Source organism: Myotis nattereri (genome assembly GCF_964212035.1).
Source record: "Myotis nattereri genome assembly, chromosome: 5".
Taxonomy (NCBI): Eukaryota; Metazoa; Chordata; class Mammalia; order Chiroptera; family Vespertilionidae; genus Myotis; species Myotis nattereri.
In genome coordinates, this window is record NC_138080.1 from 7,762,910 (window position 1) to 7,782,010 (window position 19,101).

General features: G+C 45.6%; 1 protein-coding gene across 1 annotated transcript in view; it reads right to left on the reverse strand.

The window, feature by feature from the left end:
• SNAP47 (synaptosome associated protein 47) overlaps positions 1-19,101 on the reverse strand; it is a 93,294-nt gene that overhangs the window by 55,756 nt on the left and 18,437 nt on the right. Inside the window, exon 2 of the mRNA XM_081091955.1 lies at positions 18,271-18,814. Within this exon, the coding sequence (XP_080948081.1) occupies positions 18,271-18,770 (500 nt within the window). The 5' untranslated portion in view covers positions 18,771-18,814. The remainder of the gene's footprint in view (positions 1-18,270; positions 18,815-19,101) is intronic.

Genomic DNA, 19,101 nt, shown 5'->3' on the forward strand with positions numbered 1-19,101 from the left:
AAGACTGTGCACAAAGCCCACAAGGGGGTGCACCAAGAGTGTCCACCTCAGGTAACTGGGAAGGCTGAGACACTGGGCCCTACAGGACACCTGGCGCGCAGGGACACTCTATCAACACAGGGAAGCAGCCAAAATGCGGAGACAGAGAAACAGGTCACAATTGTCAGAAATGGAGGAAAGCAAACGACTGGATATAGAGTTCAAGGCCACGTTTATAAGGTTTTTCAAGAATTTTATGGAAACTGCCGATAAATTTAGTGAGTCCCTCAATAAGTATAGTGAGACCCTGGAGGATATGAAAAAGGACCAACTAGAAATTAAGCATGCACTGACTGAAATAAAGAATAATTTACAGAGATCCAACAGCAGACAAGAAGATCCCAAGAATCAAGTCAAAGATTTGAAATAAAAAGAAACAAAAAATACCCAACCGAAAAAGAAAAAGGAAAAGAGATTCCAAAAATATGAAGATAGTGTAAGGAGCCTCTGGGACAACTTCAAGCGTACCAACATCAGAATTATAGGGGTACCAGAAGAAGAGAGACGGCAAGATATTGAAAACCTATTTGAAGAAATAATGACAGAAAATTTCCCCTACCTGGTGAAAGAAATAGACTTACAAGTCCAGGAAGCGCAGAGAACCCCAAACAAAAGGAATCCAAAGAGGACCACACCAAGACACATCATAATTAAAATGCCAAGAGCAAAAGACAATGAGAGAATCTTAAAAGCAGCAAGAGAAAGACAGTCAGTTACCTACAAGGGAGTACCCATATGACTGTCAGCTGATTTCTCAACAGAAACCATGCAGGCCAGAAGAGAGTGGCAAGAAATATTCAAAGTGATGAATAGCAAGAACCTGCAACCAAGATTACTTTATCCAGCAAAGCTATCATTCAGAATAGGAGGTCAGATAAAGAGCTTCACAGATAAGAAAAAGCAAAAGGAGTTCATCACCACCAAACCAGCATTATATGAAATGCTGAAAGGTATTCTTTAAGAAGAGGAAGAAGAAAAAGGAACTCTTACCATTTGCCACAGCATGGATGGAACTGGAGAGCGGATAAATACCACATGATCTCACTCATTTGTGGAATATAATGAACAACATAAACTGATGAACAAGGACTGATCCAGAGACGGAGAGGCATTGATTGGACTGTCGAGCCTGGGAGGGAAGGTAGGGGAAGGTGGGGGTAAGGGGGAAAGATCAACCAAAGGACTTACATGCAAGCATATAGGCCTAACCAATGGACAGGGACAACGGGGGGTGAGGGCATGAGCAGGGGGGTGGGGGGGCGGGGTAGAGGGTAACGTGGGGACAAGGACACATATGTAATATCCTAATCTAGAAAAAATATATTTAAAAAATATATATATATTATACAGACACCCAACAGCAGACCAGAGGAGCACAAGAATCAAGTCAAAGATTTGAAATGCGAAGAAGCAAAAAACACCCAACTGGAAAAGCAAAATGAAAAAAGAATACGAAAATAGTGTAAGGAGCCTCTGGGACAGCTTCAAGCGTACCAACATCAGAATTATAGGGGTGCCAGAAGAAGAGAGAGAGCAAGATATTGAAAACCTATTTGAAGATACAATGACAGAAAACTTCCCCCACCTGGTGAAAGAAATAGACTTACAAGTCCAGGAAGCGCAGAGAACCCCAAACAAAAGGAATCCAAAGAGGACCACACCAAGACACATCATAATTAAAATGCCAAGAGCAAAAGACAATGAGAGAATCTTAAAAGCAGCAAGAGAAAGAAACTCAGTTACCTACAAGGGAGTACCCATACGACTGTCAGCTGATTTCTCAACAGACACTTTGCAGGCCAGAAGGGAGTGGCAAGAAATATTCAAAGTGATGAATACCAAGAACCTACAACCAAGATTACTTTATCCAGCAAAGCTATCATTCAGAATAGGAGGTCAGATAAAGAGCTTCACAGATAAGGAAAAGCTAAAGGAGTTCATCAACACCAAACCAGTATTATATGAAATGCTGAAAGGTATCCTTTAAGAAGAGGAAGAAGAAGAAAAAGGTAAAGATACAAATTATGAACAACAAACATGCATCTATCAACAAGTTAATCTAAGAATCAAGTGAATAAATAATCTGGTGATCATAATAGAATCAGGGACATAGAAAGGGAATGGACTGACTATTCTTGGGGGGGAAAGGGGTGTGGGAGATGCGGGAAGGGACTGGACAAAAATCGTGCACCTATGTATGAGGACCGTGGGTGGGGAGTGAGGGCGGAGGGTGGGGCGGGAACTGGGAGGAGGGGAGTTATGGGGGGGAAAAAGAGGAACAAATGTAATAATCTGAACAATAAAGATTTAATTAAAAAAAAAAAAGACCTCGAATAGCTGCAGCAATCTTGAGAAAGAAAAACAAAGTTGGAGGAATCAGAATACCAGATTTCAAGTTATATTACAAAGCCACCATCATCAAAACAGCCTGGTTCTGGGACAAGAACAGGTATAAGGATCAATGGAACAAACAGAGACCCCAGAAATTGACCCAAGTCATTATGCTCAATTAATATTTGACAAAGGAGGCAAGAGCATACAATGGAGTCAAGAGAGTCTCTTCAGCCCTAACCGGTTTGGCTCAGTGGATAGAGTGTCGGCCTGTGGAGTGAAGGGTCCCAGGTTCGATTCCGGTCAAGGTCATGTACCTTGGTTGCAGGCACATCCCCAGTAGGGGGTGTGCAGGAGGCAGCTGATCGATGTTTCTCTCTCATTGATGTTTCTAACTCTCTATCCCTCTCCTTTCTTCTCTGTAAAAAAAATCAATAAAATATATATTTTTTAAAAAAGACAGTCTCTTCAATAAATGGTGTTGGAAAAATTGGACAGATACATGCAAAAAAATGAAACTAGATCATCAACTTACACCATACACAAGAATAAGCTAAAAACGGATAAAAGACTTAAATGTAAGTCGTGAAACCATAAAAATCCTAGATGAAACCATAGGCAGCAAAATCTCAGACATCTCTCACAGCAGTATGTTTATGGATACATATCCTAGGGGCAAAGGAAACTAAGGAGAAAATAAACAAATGGGACTACACCAAAATAAAAAACGATCAACAAAATGAAAAGGGAGCCCACTGTATGGGAGAACATACTTGGCAATGATACATCTGATAAAGGATTAATATCCAAAATATATAAGGAACTCATACAACTTAACAAAAGACAAAAATCCAATTTAAAAATGGGCAAAGGACTTAGACACTTCTAAGCATGTATGCTGAGACATGTGAAAAAAATGCTCAAAGTCACTGATCCTCAGAAACATGCAAATTAAATGACAATGAGGTATCACCTGACATCTGTCAGAATGGCTACCATCAAGAAATCAACAAATGACAAGTGCTGGCAAGGATGTGGAGAAAAAGGAACCCTCACGTACTGCTGGTGAGAATGCAGATTGGTGCAGCCATTATGGAAAACAGTCTGGAGTTTCCTCAAAAAATTAAAAATGGAGCTCCCATTTGACCCAGTGCTCCCACTTCTAGGAATATATCCCTAGAAATCAGAAATATGAATCAGAAAGGACATATGCACCCCTATGTTCATAGCAGCACAATTTACAATAGCTAACAATTTACAACAGCCTAAGTGCCCACAGCAGATGAGTGGATTAAAAACTGTGGTACATCTACACAATGGAATACTATGCCGCTATTAAAAAGAAGGAATTTTTACCATTTGCAACAGCATGGATGGAACTAGAGAGCATTATGCTAAGTGAAATAAGCCAGTCGGAGAAAGATAAATCACATGATCTCTCTCATATGTGGAATATAATGATCAACGTAATTTGATGAACAAGAATAGATCGATCTAGAGACAAATGGTAGGGGAGAGGAGGTTAGAGAGCAACCAAAAGACTTATATGCATGCATATTAGCATAAACAATAGACACAGACACTGGGGTGGTGGGGACTTGCCCGGGCTGGGAAGGGATGGGGGAGGGGATCAATTGGGTGAACAGGAGACTATGTAAAACTTTAGACAATAAAAAAACAGGAAAAAAAACCGATGGTACATCTATACAATGGAATACTACACTGCTATAAAAAAGAAAGAACTCCTTTCATTTGCAACAGCATGGATGGACATGGAGAGCATTATGCTAAAGCGAATAAGCCAGTCGGAGAAAGATAAATATCACATGATCTCACTCATTTGTGGAATATAATGACCAACATAAACTGATCCAGAGACAGAGAAGCATCAAACAGACAGTCAAACTTCAGAGGGAAGGCAGGGGAGGGTGAGGGGAGGTGGATAAGAGATCAACAAAAGAACTTGTATGCATGCATATGGACACAGATACTAGGGGGGATGAGGGCAAGTGCTGAGGGGGGGAGTGGCCGGAGGGAGGTCAATGGGGGAAAAGGAGACATATATAATACTATATGTAATACTTTAAACAATAACGAATTAAAAAAAGCAGTGGTATATTTATATCATGGAATACTATGCAGCAGTAAAAAAGAAGTATCTTACCCTTTGAGACAGCATGGAGAGACCTGGAGAGTATCATGCTAAGTGAAATAAGTCAGTTAAAGAAAGACAAGTATCACACGATCTCACTCATATGTGGAATCTAATTAACAAAAGAAACTGATGAACGGAGTGGATCCAGAGACAGGGAAGCATGGAACAATGTGTGGAATCTCAGAGGGAAGGTGAGGGAGGGTGGGTGAGTGGGAGCTAATCAGTAATCAACCAAAGACCCTGTATGCATATATGCATAACCCATAGAAACAGACAATAGAGTGGTGAAAGCAGACTTTAGTTGACATTAAAGATCTCCACTGGGACTGGCGAGAACACTGCCTGTACATCCACAGCTCCCTACCCCTGATTTCTTTGTTCTGCTTTCCCTTTCCTTCCTGATTAAAAAAAAAAAACCCTGCCTGCACTAAGATGTTAACATAGTTTTACAGGACAGGAGTCCACCACCTTCTCAGCTCACAGACGCTTAGATAAACTACTTTTTTCCCCACCAACACCTGTCTCACAAGCTTGGCTTTCGTTGTGGCAGACAGCTGAATCTGCATTCAGTTTCAATCCTACTACCTGGTCAAATGCAATTCAAAACCAGTAGGATGACAGCCATGATTTTGTCTATTGTGTAGGACCAATTAGTTCAAGCACAGTTGGGTGTTATACCCAAGTTATTCACTACTAATCTTATCATATTGGATAAGGAACTGCCTATTGTCCCAATCAAGACAGTCTAAATACTATATGTTTGTCAACAAAATACTATATGTTTGTCAATATTGTTCTGTTGATAATGTTATTAAAAAGAATACCTCTTACAAACAAGAAACATCTTGTGCCAATTGCCCCAGTAACTGTGATAATTAACTATGCGCCAATAGTTGCCAGTATGAAGATCTCCTTAATAACTGTGGTTCCTTAAAGACAACAGCTGGCAGTGAATAAGAATTGCCCAAGGAAAAGTGCAAGGCCACTCACCAAAATTTACTGAAATGCTCAACGATCATTGCACAAGACTAAGTGGATAAGGGATATACCACTTAACTGACACACCCCAGAGGAGAAATTGCAGTCTAGTTACAAATTTGGTTCCCAACAGTTTTTCTCTTGAATCTTTACAGAAATCTCTCTCATACATCAATTTACAAAAGCAGTACAGTCTATGATGACAACTTTGGATTTTACAAATTTGGTACTTTAAGAAACTGCATCAAGTTAAGGATTTTTAAAATTGTATAACCTTAAAACTTAGATCACTAGAAGTTTGAATTAAAATGAGGAATTACTCTGCCCGGGCCAGTTTTGCTTAGTGGTTAGAAAATTGGCCCATAGAACAACGGGTCGTGGGTTTGATTCCTGGTCAAGGGCACCTACCTTGGTTACAGGTTCAGTCCTGCCCCTGGTTGGGGCGTGTTCAGAAGGCAACCAGTCAATGTGTCTCTCTCACATCAATGTTTCTCTCTCTCTCTCTTCCTCTCCTCCCTCCCTTTCACTCTCTCTCTGAAAAATCAATGAAAAAATAGCCTTTGGTGAGAATTAAAACAAACAACAAATAAATTACGCTCTCTGAAACAAAATGCAAAAACCAACTAACATCACTGTCATTCCCACTACATGATTTTTTTTTACATGTATAAAGAATGAATTCAGTGATCACTATCTACTTTTTCTTATGGCCTCCTCTTTAAAAAAGTAATCAACTCTTAGAATAAAGAATTTATCTGCCGAAACCGGTTTGGCTCAGTGGATAGAGCGTCGGCCTGCAGACTGAAAGGTCCCAGGTTCGATTCCGGTCAAGGGCATGTACCTGGGTTGCGGGCACTTCCCCAGTGGGGAGTGTGCAGGAGGCAGCTGATCGATGTTTCTCTCTCATAGATGTTTCTAACTCTCTATCTCTCTCCCTTCCTCTCTGTAAAAAATCAATAAAATATATTAAAAAAAAAAGAATTTATCTAAGCAACCACATAGATCTGATTCTTATGCTTTATTTTATAGTATTTACTAGAGGCCTGATGCACGAAATTCATGAAAGGGGCTCGGCCCTCACGGCCCTGGCTGCCTTGTGACCCCACCCCCCACCCACTGGTCATTCCAGAAGGTTGTTCCGGAAGGTCATTCTGTCATCTAGTCTAATTAGCATAGTAGCTTTGTATTATATAGGATAATTAACTCCAGCTGGACTCAGCCTAGATAATAATTATTCAGAACAAAATTTCTAAAATATTTGCCTATAAAATTAAACTTTAACCAAAAAGAGGAAAAAAGTAGAATGGAGGCACCAGCATGGAAGAACAGGTTAACTGTGGTTCTGTGTAGTAATACTGCAGGAAATATGATAAAGCAAGACATAGTGTACAGTGTGAAGAAATCACATGCTCTAAAACATACTCCAAAATTATCTGCTCATATTTTGGCAACATAATAAGAAGCATGTTGACAGCCATCTTATTTATGGAATGGTTCCATCAATGCATCACAAGAGCACAGTACAATATGAGATTTTGAGAGAGAAAGAGAGAGGTCACGTTCACTTAAGTTTTATGACAGCATATCATTACACTTATTCTATTTTATTACTGGTTATTGTTAGTATCTTATGGTACCTAACTTATAAACTCATCATTATCATAGATATGTACGCATAGTGGGGGGAAATGTAATAAATATATATAGGGATTGGTACCATTTGTGGTTTCAGGTATCCACTGGAGGTCTTGAAACATATCCCCCACAGATAGGGGGCAACTACTATGTTGTTAAAATAACCATACTACCCAAAGAAATCTATAGATTCAAAACAACCCTTATTAAAATGCCAATGGAATATTTTCAGTAATAGAACAAACAATCCTAAAATTTGTATGGAACCACAAAAGACTCCAAATAGCCACAGCAATCTAGAGAAAGAACAAAGATGTAGGTATCACACTTCTGGAGTTCAAACCATATTATAAAGCTATAGTATTTAAAACAGAATGGTACTGGCATGAAAACAGACACATAGATAAAGCGAACAGAATAGAGAGCTCAGAAATAAACCCACACAATTAATTTACAACAAAAAAGCTAAAACACACAATGGAGAAAGAAGAGCCACTTCAATACATGGAACTAAGGAAACTGGACAAATAAATACATGCAAAAAAAAAAAAAAACAGAAAGGAAGAAACTAGACCACTTTTCTTTTTTTTTTTTCTTTTCTTTTTTTTTTTTTTACAGAGAGGAAAGGAGAGGGATAGAGAGTTAGAAACATTGATGAGCGAGAAACATCAATCAGCTGCCTCCTGCACACCCCCTACTGGGGATGTGCCCGCAACCAAGGTACATGCCCTTGACCAGAATCAAACCTGGGACCCTTCACTCCGCAGGCCGATGCTCTATCCACTGAGCCAAACCAGTTAGGGCTAGACCACTTTCTTATACCATACACAAAAATCAAGTCAAAATGGATTAAAGACCTGAACATATAACCGGAAACCATAAATTCTTAGAACAAAACATAGTAGGTAAGCTTCTAGACCACTGATGGCGAACCTATGACACGCGTGTCAGAGGTGACACGCAAACTCATTTTTTTTGGTTGATTTTTCTTTTTTAAATGGCATTTAAATATATAAAATAAACATCAAAAATACAAATCTTTGCTTTATTATGGTGGAAATATCAAAAAACTTCTATATGTGACACGGCACCAAAGTTAGGGTTTTTCAAAATGCTGACATGCCGAGCTCAAAAGGTTCGCCATCACTGTTCTAGACATTAGTCTTGGCAATGATTTTTTAAGATGACAATAAAAGCAAAAATGAGTGGAATTATATCAAGCTAACAGGCTTGTGCACAGCAACGAAAACCACCAACAAAATGTAAAGGCAACCTACAGAATAAGAGAATATTTGCAAATCATTCATGTATTTGATAAGGAGTTAATACCCAAAATATCTAAAGAACTCAGTAGAAAAAAACAAACAAACACCAATCCAATTAAAATATGAGAACAGTATTTGAATAGATATTTTTTCAAAGGAGGTATACATACAGATGGCCGATAGACACATGAAAAGGCATTCAACATCACTAATCATCTGGAAAATGCAAATCAAAACCACAATGAGATATTACCTGACACCTATTAGAGTGGCTAATATCAAAAAGAGAAGAAATAACAAGCAATGGCAAGGATGTGGAGAAAAGAGAGCCCTATGCACTGTTGGTGGGAATGTAAATTGGTGCAGCCACTATGGAAAACAGTATAGCGGTCCCTCAAAAAATTAAAAGTAGAACTACTATACTAATCCAGCAATTTCACTTTGGGGTATGAATTTGAAGAAAACAAAATAACTATCCCAAAAAGATATCTGCACCCCAATGTTCATAGCAGCATTATTTACAATAGCCAAGACATAGAAACAACCTTAAGTGTTGACTGAGAAAAGAATGGATAAAGAAAATTTGATATTATAAATTTGATAATAACACAGATATTATTCAGCCATAAGAAATAGGGAAATACTGCCATCTGTAACAACATGGATGGACTTTAGAGCATTATTCTAAGTGAAACAAGTTATATGGAATCTGTGTATATAAAAGCCTAAGTGACCATCGCAACCGAAACAACCGAATGACGAACGGGCTGCGTGGGGTGACCAGGCCGGCAGGGGGGTTAGTGAGGAACAACCAAACAACTGAGCAGCCAACGTACATGCCCTTGACCGGAATCGAACCTGGGACCTTTCAGTCCGCAGGCCAATGCTCTATCCACTGAGCCAAACCGGTTTCGGCATAGAGCTAACATTTTTTAAAAAGCATGTTAAAAATTACCATTTGTGTGTGCATACACACACACACACACACACACACAATACTTTTACAGTTTGAAAGATAGTCCAATGGTTCCAACAGTTCATTTAGGGATTTTAAAAATATTTTCCCCTTCCAGATTCTTTGTCACTCCCTTGGCTCTGCCCTAACCTGGTCTCACCCTGTCACCTACCTACTAAATCAAGTAAATGTCCATTTACCCCAGTGAGCACAATCTATCTCAGTGCCTGGAGAGTGAGGTTCCTAAAAGGACTGGTATATGCTGAAGTGGTAGAATAGGTGTTCAAACAACTGAGCAGCGGGCTGCGTAGGGATGACCAGGCCGGCGGGGGGTTAGTGAGGGACGACCAAACAACTGAGCAGCGGGCTGCGTGGGATGACCAGGCCGGCGGGGGGTTAGTGAGGGCCGACCAAATGACTGAGCAGCGGGCTACATGGGGAGACCAGGCTGGCAGGGGGGTTAGTGAGGGATGACAAAACAACTGAGCAGTGGGCTGCATGGGGAGACCAGGCCTTCAGGGGGGTTAGTGATGGCCGACCAAACAACTGAGCAGCAGGATGCGTGGGGTGACCAGGCCGGCAGGGGGTTAGTGAGGGGCGACCAAACGACTGAGCAGCAGGAAGCGTGGGGTGACCAGCCACCGAGGGGTTAGTTAGGGCCAACCAAATGACTGAACAGCAGGCTGTGTAGGACGACCAGGCCTACAGGGGGGCAGTGAGGGGTGACCAAATAACCAAACAGCAGGCTATGTGGGGTGACAAGAATGCAGGGGGGGGGCAATTGGGGGTGACCAGGCTGGCAGCAGGGGGGAAGTTGGGGGTGACCAGGCCAGCAGGGGGGGCAGTTGGGGGTTACCATGCCAGCAAGGGGGGCAGTTAGGGGTGATCAGACAGACAGGCAGGTGAGCAGTTAGGAGCCAGTGAAAGGTATGTCCAACTGCCAGTTTAGGCCCAATCCCCAGGACCTAGTGACCGAGGGGTCACGGATTGAAGAAGGTACAGGCTGGGCTGAGAGGGACACCCCCCCCCCCCCGGTACGAATTTCGTGCACTGGGCCTCTAGTATTGGTGGTTGCCAGAAGCAGGGTTTGGGGGAATGAGTGAAATGGGTGAAGGTGGTCAAAAGGTACAAACTTTTGTTATAAGACAAATAAGTGTTGGGACTGTAATGTACGGCATGGTGAATATAGTTAACAATATTGTACTGTATATTTGAAAGTTGCTAAAAGAATAGATTTTAACAGTTATTTTCATAAGAAAAAAACAATACGTGGTAATCAATGTTAACTAAACAAATTGTGGTGATCATTTCACAATATATACAGACATCAAATCATTATATTGTATACCTAAAACGAATACGATATTATATGTCCATTATGTCCCAATTTTAAAAGTACAGTAATGGAAAAAAAACTTCACTAGAGAGGTTCAATAGTAGATTTAAAATGACAGAAGAATCAGTGTTTGAAGACAAAAAAATAAGTCATACAATCTTAATATCAGAAAAAAAGAATTAAGAAAAATGAACAGTTCCTTTGGAGGATACCATTAAACACACTACCAACATACATATAACATGGTTGAGAGGAGCAGGAGAGAGAGAAAGGTACAGAAAAATTATCTGAATAGTCTAAATCCCCCAAATTTGAGGGGGGTGAAAGCACAATAACTTATGAATCCAAGAAGCTAAACAAACATCAAGCAGGTGAAACAAGGAGATTTACATCTGATACATCTTAGCCAAACTTTTGAAAACCAAAAAAAGAACGCTTTGAAAACAGTAACAGAAAAATGATTTATCATGAATAAGAGAACCATATTATGATGACCTCTATCAGAAACAATGGAGACCAGAAGTTACTGGGATGATATATGCAAAGTTCTTAAAGAAATAAAACTGTCAGTGGAGAATTCTATATCCAGCAAAACTATCCTTAAAAAAAAAACCCACAAAGCAAAATAAAGACAATTCCAAACAAATACTGAGGGATTCACTGGTCGCAGGCCCGCCTCACGCAAAAACAAAAACAAAAATGAAAACGAAAACCTAAAGAAAGTTCTTGGGCTGAAATGAAATGACACCCCCAGAAGGAAACTCAAATCCCTACAAAGAAACAAAGAACACTGGTAAAGGGAACCATGTAGGTAATTAGATAATATAAATGTTCTTGTTTACTTTTCCTAACTGATTCAAATGACAACTGCATAAAATACTGCTTTTAAAATTATACTGGAGGATTAGTAACATATAAAATACAATATACCTCCTTGGGATGAGGCCGCATGGAGCAGCAGTGGCTAGGTGCCCAGCCTCACCATCACCCAGACTAGCCGCAGCCTAGGCCTGAAACCACAGGCACCCCACCCTAGACCCTACCCCCACCCCAAAGACACAACCCAGACCCCGGGTGCTCAGAGCAGACACTGCCTGGACCGTGCACCTAAGTAAGTGAACACCAGCAGGACCCTGCGTGCCTTCAGCTGACATCTGTGGGACCTCGCACTACTGCCACAAGGAACCGCTGCTGCCACCACAGGCACTCCCTGGGATCTCTTACCCTTTGGAACAGCATGGATAGACCTGGAAAATATTATGCTAAGTAAAATAAGCCAATCTGAGAAAGACAAATATAACATGATCTCACTTATTTATGGAATCTAATGAGCAGAATGAATTGACAAACAAAATACGACCCAAAGCAGGGAGTCATGGAACAGACTGACATACCTCGATGTGGGATTCAGGGGACGAGAAGAGATAAACCAAAGAACTTATATACTTACTAGAGTATTTCGTGCATGGGTGGGGTCCCTCGGCCTGGCCGGCAATCAGGGTCATCTTGCCCAGTCCCAATCGAGGCCAGCCAGCCGGGGAGAGGGAGGGATTGCGGGAGGTTGGCTGGCCAGGGGAGGTAGGCTGTGGGAGCGCACAGACCACCTGGCCGGCCAGGGGAAGGGACCACAGGAGGCTGGCTGAACAAGGGAGATTGGCAGTGGGAGCACACTAACCACCAGGGGGCAGCTCCTGCATTGAGTGTCTGCCCTCAGGTGGTCAGTGCGTGTCATAGCTACTGGCCGGTTGTAATGGTCACTTAGGCTTTTATATAGAGAGCCTAGAGGCCGGGTGCACGAAATTTGTGCACAGAAGGGGGCTGTTTCCTCAGCCTGGCCTGTACCCTCTCACAATCCAGGACTTCCCTGGGATCGGGCCTAAACTGGCACTCAGACATCCCTCTTACAGTCTGGGGCTCTTGCAGTCCATGACCCCTCCCTCCTTACCGCCCGCCTGCTGTGGAGGCGGGAGGGGCTCACTCTACCTCCGCCACACTCACTAGCAGTGAGCCCGGCTTCTGGCTGAGAGGGGACGAGTGCCACGCAACCAGAAGCCAGGCTCACTGCTCCTTAGTGCTGGCCCTGCCCCCCGCCCACTGGTGAGGGGGAGTGATCTGGGACCGGCCTGGCCAGGGGAGGAGCCGTGGGAGGTTGAGGCGCCGTGGTCGCACCCTGTCCCGCCTCTGCGGAGGCTCTGGGAACTGTGCTGCCCCGTCCCCCCCTCCTCTACAGAAGGTGTGGCACCAGGACCAGGCCTGCACCACAGCCTCTCCAGTCACCTCTGCGAAAGGAGTGGTGCCGGGATGGGTGGAGGTGCAGGCCTGGTGCTGGTGTCACCTCTCCTGCCGCCTCTCCGGAAGGAGTGACGCAGAGACTGGGCTGCACCATGGCCTCTTCCATGGCCTCTGCAGAGGGCGGGGGGGAGGGGGGGGGGTGCTAGGACCACCATGGCTGGCCTGGCGGTACAGGCTCGCTGGTCCTGCCACCGCCCACTGGTGGTTCCAGAAGGTCATCCGGAAGGACATCCAGAAGGTCATTAGGCTGTCCTGTCTAATTAGTATATTATGTTTTTATTATTATAGACTAGTGGCCCGGTGCACGAAATTCGTGCACGGGAGGAGGGTGTCACTCAGCCCAGCCTGCACCCTCTCCAATCTCGGACCCTTTGGGGGATGTCGACTGCTGGTTTAGGCCTGATCCCAGGATGTCCGACTGCCGGGATCAGGCCTAAACCGACAGTTGGATATCCCTTTCACAATCCTGGACTGCTGTCTCCTAACCACTCACCTGTGTGCCTGCCTGATTGCCCCTAACTGCTTCAGCCTGCCAGCCTGATCACCCCCTAACAGCTCCCCTGCCAGCCTGATTGACGCCTAACTACTCCCCTGCCGGCCTGATCATCCCCAACTGCCCTTCCCTGCTGGCCAGATCACCCCCAAGGCTTTTATTAATATAGATATGACCCTTCACAGAAAATTTCACTAACCCTGCTTTACAATAAGGGATTGATGATTGAATCATTGGGGCCAGGCATCAAGATTTCCTTTCTTTGAATAGTGGAGGGAATAATTGTCTTGTCTTTAAATTGCCCTAAACATCAAATGAGATAATGACTTAGAAAAGCATAAAAGCACCATATAAAGACAACTGTCTTTTTCATATACTGAAAAGACAATAAAGTGGTAAAATGAAAAACACTATTTTTATTCTCCCCATTCCTTCCTTTGCAGCCTTTATTTAAACTTTGAAATTTAGAAAAATTTCACTCCTACTTTCATTTCTTTACATTCGATATTATTTTGTATTAGTTTCAGGTTTTATATTAGTTACAGAATAGTGGTTAGGTAATCATATACTTTACAAAGTGTTCCCTGATATTTCCAGTACCCACCTGGCTTCATACCATCATTACAACACTATTGACTCTATTCCGTATTTAAGTGACAATAGGCTTATAGGTTCTTTCCAATCTTTCTTTTGTGTTGCCCGCCCTTCCTTTTCTTTCTCATGTCTTCCCTCATTTTCTTTATATAGTATCTCAATTGGCCCTCAAAGCTCAGTGAAGGCACTGGGACACGCTTAACACATTTTACAGAGCAGGAATCTGAGGCCAATTCCAGTTGGCCATGGAACTGGACTCCTTGCGCAGGAGCCCTCACAGCCGGCTCTCCGCCTTTCCTAAGGGACAGCCACAGGGCAAGCAGAACAAACCTCCCCGTGAGGCTTCCAAGCCTCATTCTCCAGCTCCTCTTCACCATGGATGCTCCACATTCTTTCCTCTCCCCCGCCCCACCCCATTCTTTACTGCCCCCCCCCCCTTCTGGGGAGCAGGTGGTAGGCTTGCACTCACCGTGCAGGTGTGCACCCCCATGGGGCGGGGCGAGAACTGGGGGTGGGGCGGACGCAGGCTTGTTTTTGGGCCAAGGCGGGAACAGGAGTCCTGGCCTCTCAAGTGTGCAGGCCGCGCTGGGAGCTTCACCAAACCGCCGCAGTGGGTTACCCAGCAGTGCGGCGCTCCTCCACTGAGGTGGCGCTGCCCCCCCCTCCCCCACCCCCGCCTCAGGGCTGCGAGTCTGCGCCCCTCCGCCCGCCCGGGCATCCTTCCACGCCTGCAGTCATCGCCTCTTGTTTCCCACTTATTGGGGTCAATACAGAACCTCACTCTCTGCAGGTGAGGCAGATCCCCACCCGCCAGCACCCTGCCCAGGCCTGAGCCCTTTCCAATGCACCCCACCTTGGTGCCGCTCTGCGCCCCTTGGGCCGCCCGCCTCCTGGCCAGCCGCTTCCCCGAAGCCATGGCACTTGCCCAGGATCGCCCATCAGGGGGAAGCCTGTCCGTGTGCCTGCAGACCCCAGGGCCACGGCTCCTGGCAGCCACTTTGCCAAAGGTTCCTCTACCTTCAGGCTTTCTCCTCAGACCCCCGGGAGCTTGGCTCCCCCAGCCCAGCCCTTCCATGGCTCCCTGCAGCCCCGCTCTACTCAGCTCTCCTGCTGCCCACCTGTCAGGAAGCTGCCAGGAGCCTTGCTGCAGGCAGTGTGATTCTGGGGCAGGGGCTGGGGTGTGGGGAGCAGCTCCAGTAAAGTTTAGTAAACTCCAGAACCCCAGACCCTCCTTGAACAGAGCCCAGGACAGGCTGGGGGCCTGGGTCCAAACACTGCAGCTGCAGAGGCCCCGCCCACCCTGGGCCTCACACAGGGGTCTCGGCTGGGGGCGTGGTTTAGGCAGCTTGTTCGCACCTCCAAGCCCCCGCCGCCCAGGGCCACACACAGGGGTCCCGGCTGGGGGCGTGGTTTAGGCAGCTGTTCCAGCCGCCAAGCCCCCCCGCCACTCAGGGCCGCACACTGCGGTCCCGGCTGGCACAGGGGCTTAGGCGCCACACGGCCGGACAGCAGCTCAAGCTGGCCCTCCCTACCTGCGGTATGCAAATTAGCCGCCATCTTGGCTGGCAGTTAATTTGCATATCGCCCTGATCAGCCAATGGGAAGGGTAGCGGACATATGGCTAATTACCATGTTTCTCTTTTATTAGATAGGATAGGCATAGTATGGACATATGTAATTGGGTAGCGAAGACATGGGGGGTTGGTAGAGGCTGGGAGGATTAGAGTAAAGGGGGTAAAAAGGGGAGATATCTGTAATACTATCAACAATAAAAAATACAATAAAAATAGAGAAAGAAAAACTAAATCCAAGGTTCAACTGCCTGTCACCACAAAAGCCAAACTTGTGAGGCAGGTACTAGTGAAAGTGAGGTTTATTAAAGTGCTGGTCACCTGAGAAGACGGGGGACTCTCGTACCAAAGCCCATCTTAGTATCTCAGTGCAGGCAAGGGTTTTATAAGGGCACTGAGCACTCACTGCAGCAGCAGGCATGGGAACCCAATGTCTTCTGCTAAACCTCACTTTACAGAGGTGCAATGTCTCAAACAGTGCTATTCTTCACTGAACAGGTTATTATGTAATACTAGAGGTCTCATGCATGGATTCAGGCATCAGTGGGGTCCCTCAGCCTGGCCTGCACCCTCTCACAATCCAGAACCCCTTGGGGGATATAGTAGTACCAGTAGCAGCAGGCGGCTGGGGAGGAGCCTAAGCCCGGGCCAGGCGCCTGCTACTGTCGCCGCCACTTGATAGCACTTCTGCGGAGGCAGGAGAGGCTCACGCCGCCACAGCGCTTGCCAACTATGAGCCCGGCATCTGGCACCCAATGGTCAGTTGAGCGGCACTCCCGCTGTGGGAACACACTGACCACCAGGGGCAGCTCCTGCGTTGAGCGTCTGCCCCCTGATGATCATTGCACATCATAGCGACTGATCGACCAGTTGTTTGGACATTCGGTCTTTTAGGTTTTATATATATAGACTAGAGCAGTGGTCGGCAAACTCATTAGTCAACAGAGCCAAATATCAACAGTACAATGATTGAAATTTCTTTTGAGAGCCAAATATTTTAAACTTAAACTATATAGATAGGTACATTGTTATTAACTTAATTAGGGTATTCCTAAGGCTTAGGAAGAGCCTCACTCAAGGGACCAAAGAGCCGCATGTGGCTCGCGAGCCACAGTTTGCCGACCACAGGACTAGAGGCCTGGTGCACAAATTCGTGCATGGGTGGGGTCACTTGGGGTGGCCTGTGGAGATCAGGCCCCAGCTCGCACCCCCAGCCTCGCAGCCACAGCTTGCACCCCCAGCCTTGCAGCTCTGCCTGGCTCCCCGCCTTGGCCTGGCACTGCCCCCTCACCTGCTCCACCATCCCGCCTGGAGGATGATTGATCGGGGTCATGCCCCCACCCAGTTCCCTCAGCACCAGGGAGCCAGGTGGCAGCCCCGCTCCCACCGCCGCCGCTGGTCACCACCTGCGGGACAATCAGTGGAGCGATTGGGCCCCCGCTCACACCTGCCTTGGCCTGGCACCACCCGTCCGCTCACCTGCTTCACCTTCCCCCCGTGGTCCTGCTCTCATTGGGGCCCATCAGGGCTGGCAGCACCTCCACTGCTGCCCACTGTCAGCACCACATCGCTGATGCCTGCCATGTTCCACGCCGTCCCCTGGTGGTCAGCGCACGTCATAGCAAGCGGTCGAATTCCCAGTCTCCCAGTTGAACTCCCGGTCAAATGACCACCCAAGGGGCCATTTTGCAAATCAACCAAACGGTGGAACGATCAGTCGTTATAACACGCACTGACCACCCAGGGGGAGACACTCAACGCAGGAGCTGCCCCCAGCCCACAGGCCCCAGGCCAGCCAAGGCAGGTGCCAGTGGGGGTCCCGCCCCATTGCCCCGCCGGTCGCCTCCCTGGAAGAGACCAGCAGCAGTGGCAGGGGGCAGGGCTGGCAAATGGGCGGCACCAGGCTGGCCAAGGCAGGTGCCAGCAGGGGCCCCCGCTCACTCCACTGGTCACCCCACAGATCAGCCCTGATCGCCAGCCATTACTAGGGACCCTACCCATGAACAAATTTCGTGCACCGGGCCTCTAGTAATAATATAATAATATAAAGGTGTTATTTTTTTAAATGTCACTTACATTACTAAGTCATGAGTTTATTATTTTACTCTTTAAATGATAATATTTTTAATTTTTTAGTTTTAGAAAACATGGTCAATATAACATAACCCATAAAAGCTCTTTGGAGCCTCAATTTTTATGAGAATAGAAGTGCCCCAAGACCCAAGCTTTGAGAGTTGCTGGTCCCGCAGCTCAGGTGGTAACTTCTGCAGCCAAAATGTTTCCCTTGAAACCTGGCTGCTCCACAGATATATTAAAAAAAATAAACTACTAAAAAAATAAACTATGCTAACAAACTTAGTGTGTGTGATCTCAAACAAATTCCTTGGCCTCTCAGACTCAAGTTTCCCCATGCTCTTCTTTGCTTGTCTGGTGACTGAATAAGTTGATCCTCATTAAAGACTTACACTAAATCTGGCAACAGTGCCCTTACTATCTGCATGCCCAGAGCATCCAGCCCAGTATAACTGTCCACAGCAGGTATAACCCATGTTTTCTGAATGTGTATTAAATATGAGATATGGAAGACACCAAAAGAGCAGCTTAAGGCTGCAGTACTTTTCTCTACCTGTCAGCCACATCCAGGTCAGACTCCATATTGTCCAGGCTGCTCGTTATGCTGTCCAGCTGCTCACCCTGATAGTGTAGGACTCTGGCTGCATCTTCTAGACGCTTCTGGGAACAGGCCATTAGACCAGTCAGCTCCTTCCCCTTGGTCATGTGGGAGGATGACGCCTCCACAGCACCCCCTGGCTGAGATAGCAGCAACTCTCTCCAGAAGTGTTCGATGATATGGAAAACGACATTCCGATTAGGCTGCAAGGAACTGAACCAGTGCTTGACATGGCCCTTTTCCAGGATGGTGACAGAACTGAAGATAAAATGAGAAGCTTCTTTCTTGATCTCAATTATATCAGCAAGAGGAAAGCTGACAAGAAAGTCTCCAGTTTTATCAGTCAGAAATTTTAGTGAGAGTGAAGTTAACCAAAGTTTTCCAGGAACCCATCGCTTCTCAAGTTCCAAATAATAGGAGCATGGCCAGGTATGGACGCAGAAGTCTCTGCTCATCTGGTTCCTAGGTCAGTCTCCACCAAGGTCAAGACCACCCTGTTCTGAAGGAAAAGGGACAAATTAGTGGGTATGTCAGGCTAAAATGTATCATCACACTTGACCTAGAGACACTAGGACATCAACAGCGAGGGAATGGTTTGGATTCAGAACAAACCTAAGACACCAGCACATAGTAGGGTCCTTGCCTAGCAAGAGCTCTCACCCCACATGTGATAGGCAAGACGAAGTCTTTGTCCTGCTTAGCAGAGAGGACATGGCCATGTCTCAGACTTGTGTTCTTCCCAAAGCCCCAGGGTCCCCGGGCTCTATGCCCACCAGAGCACCCCTC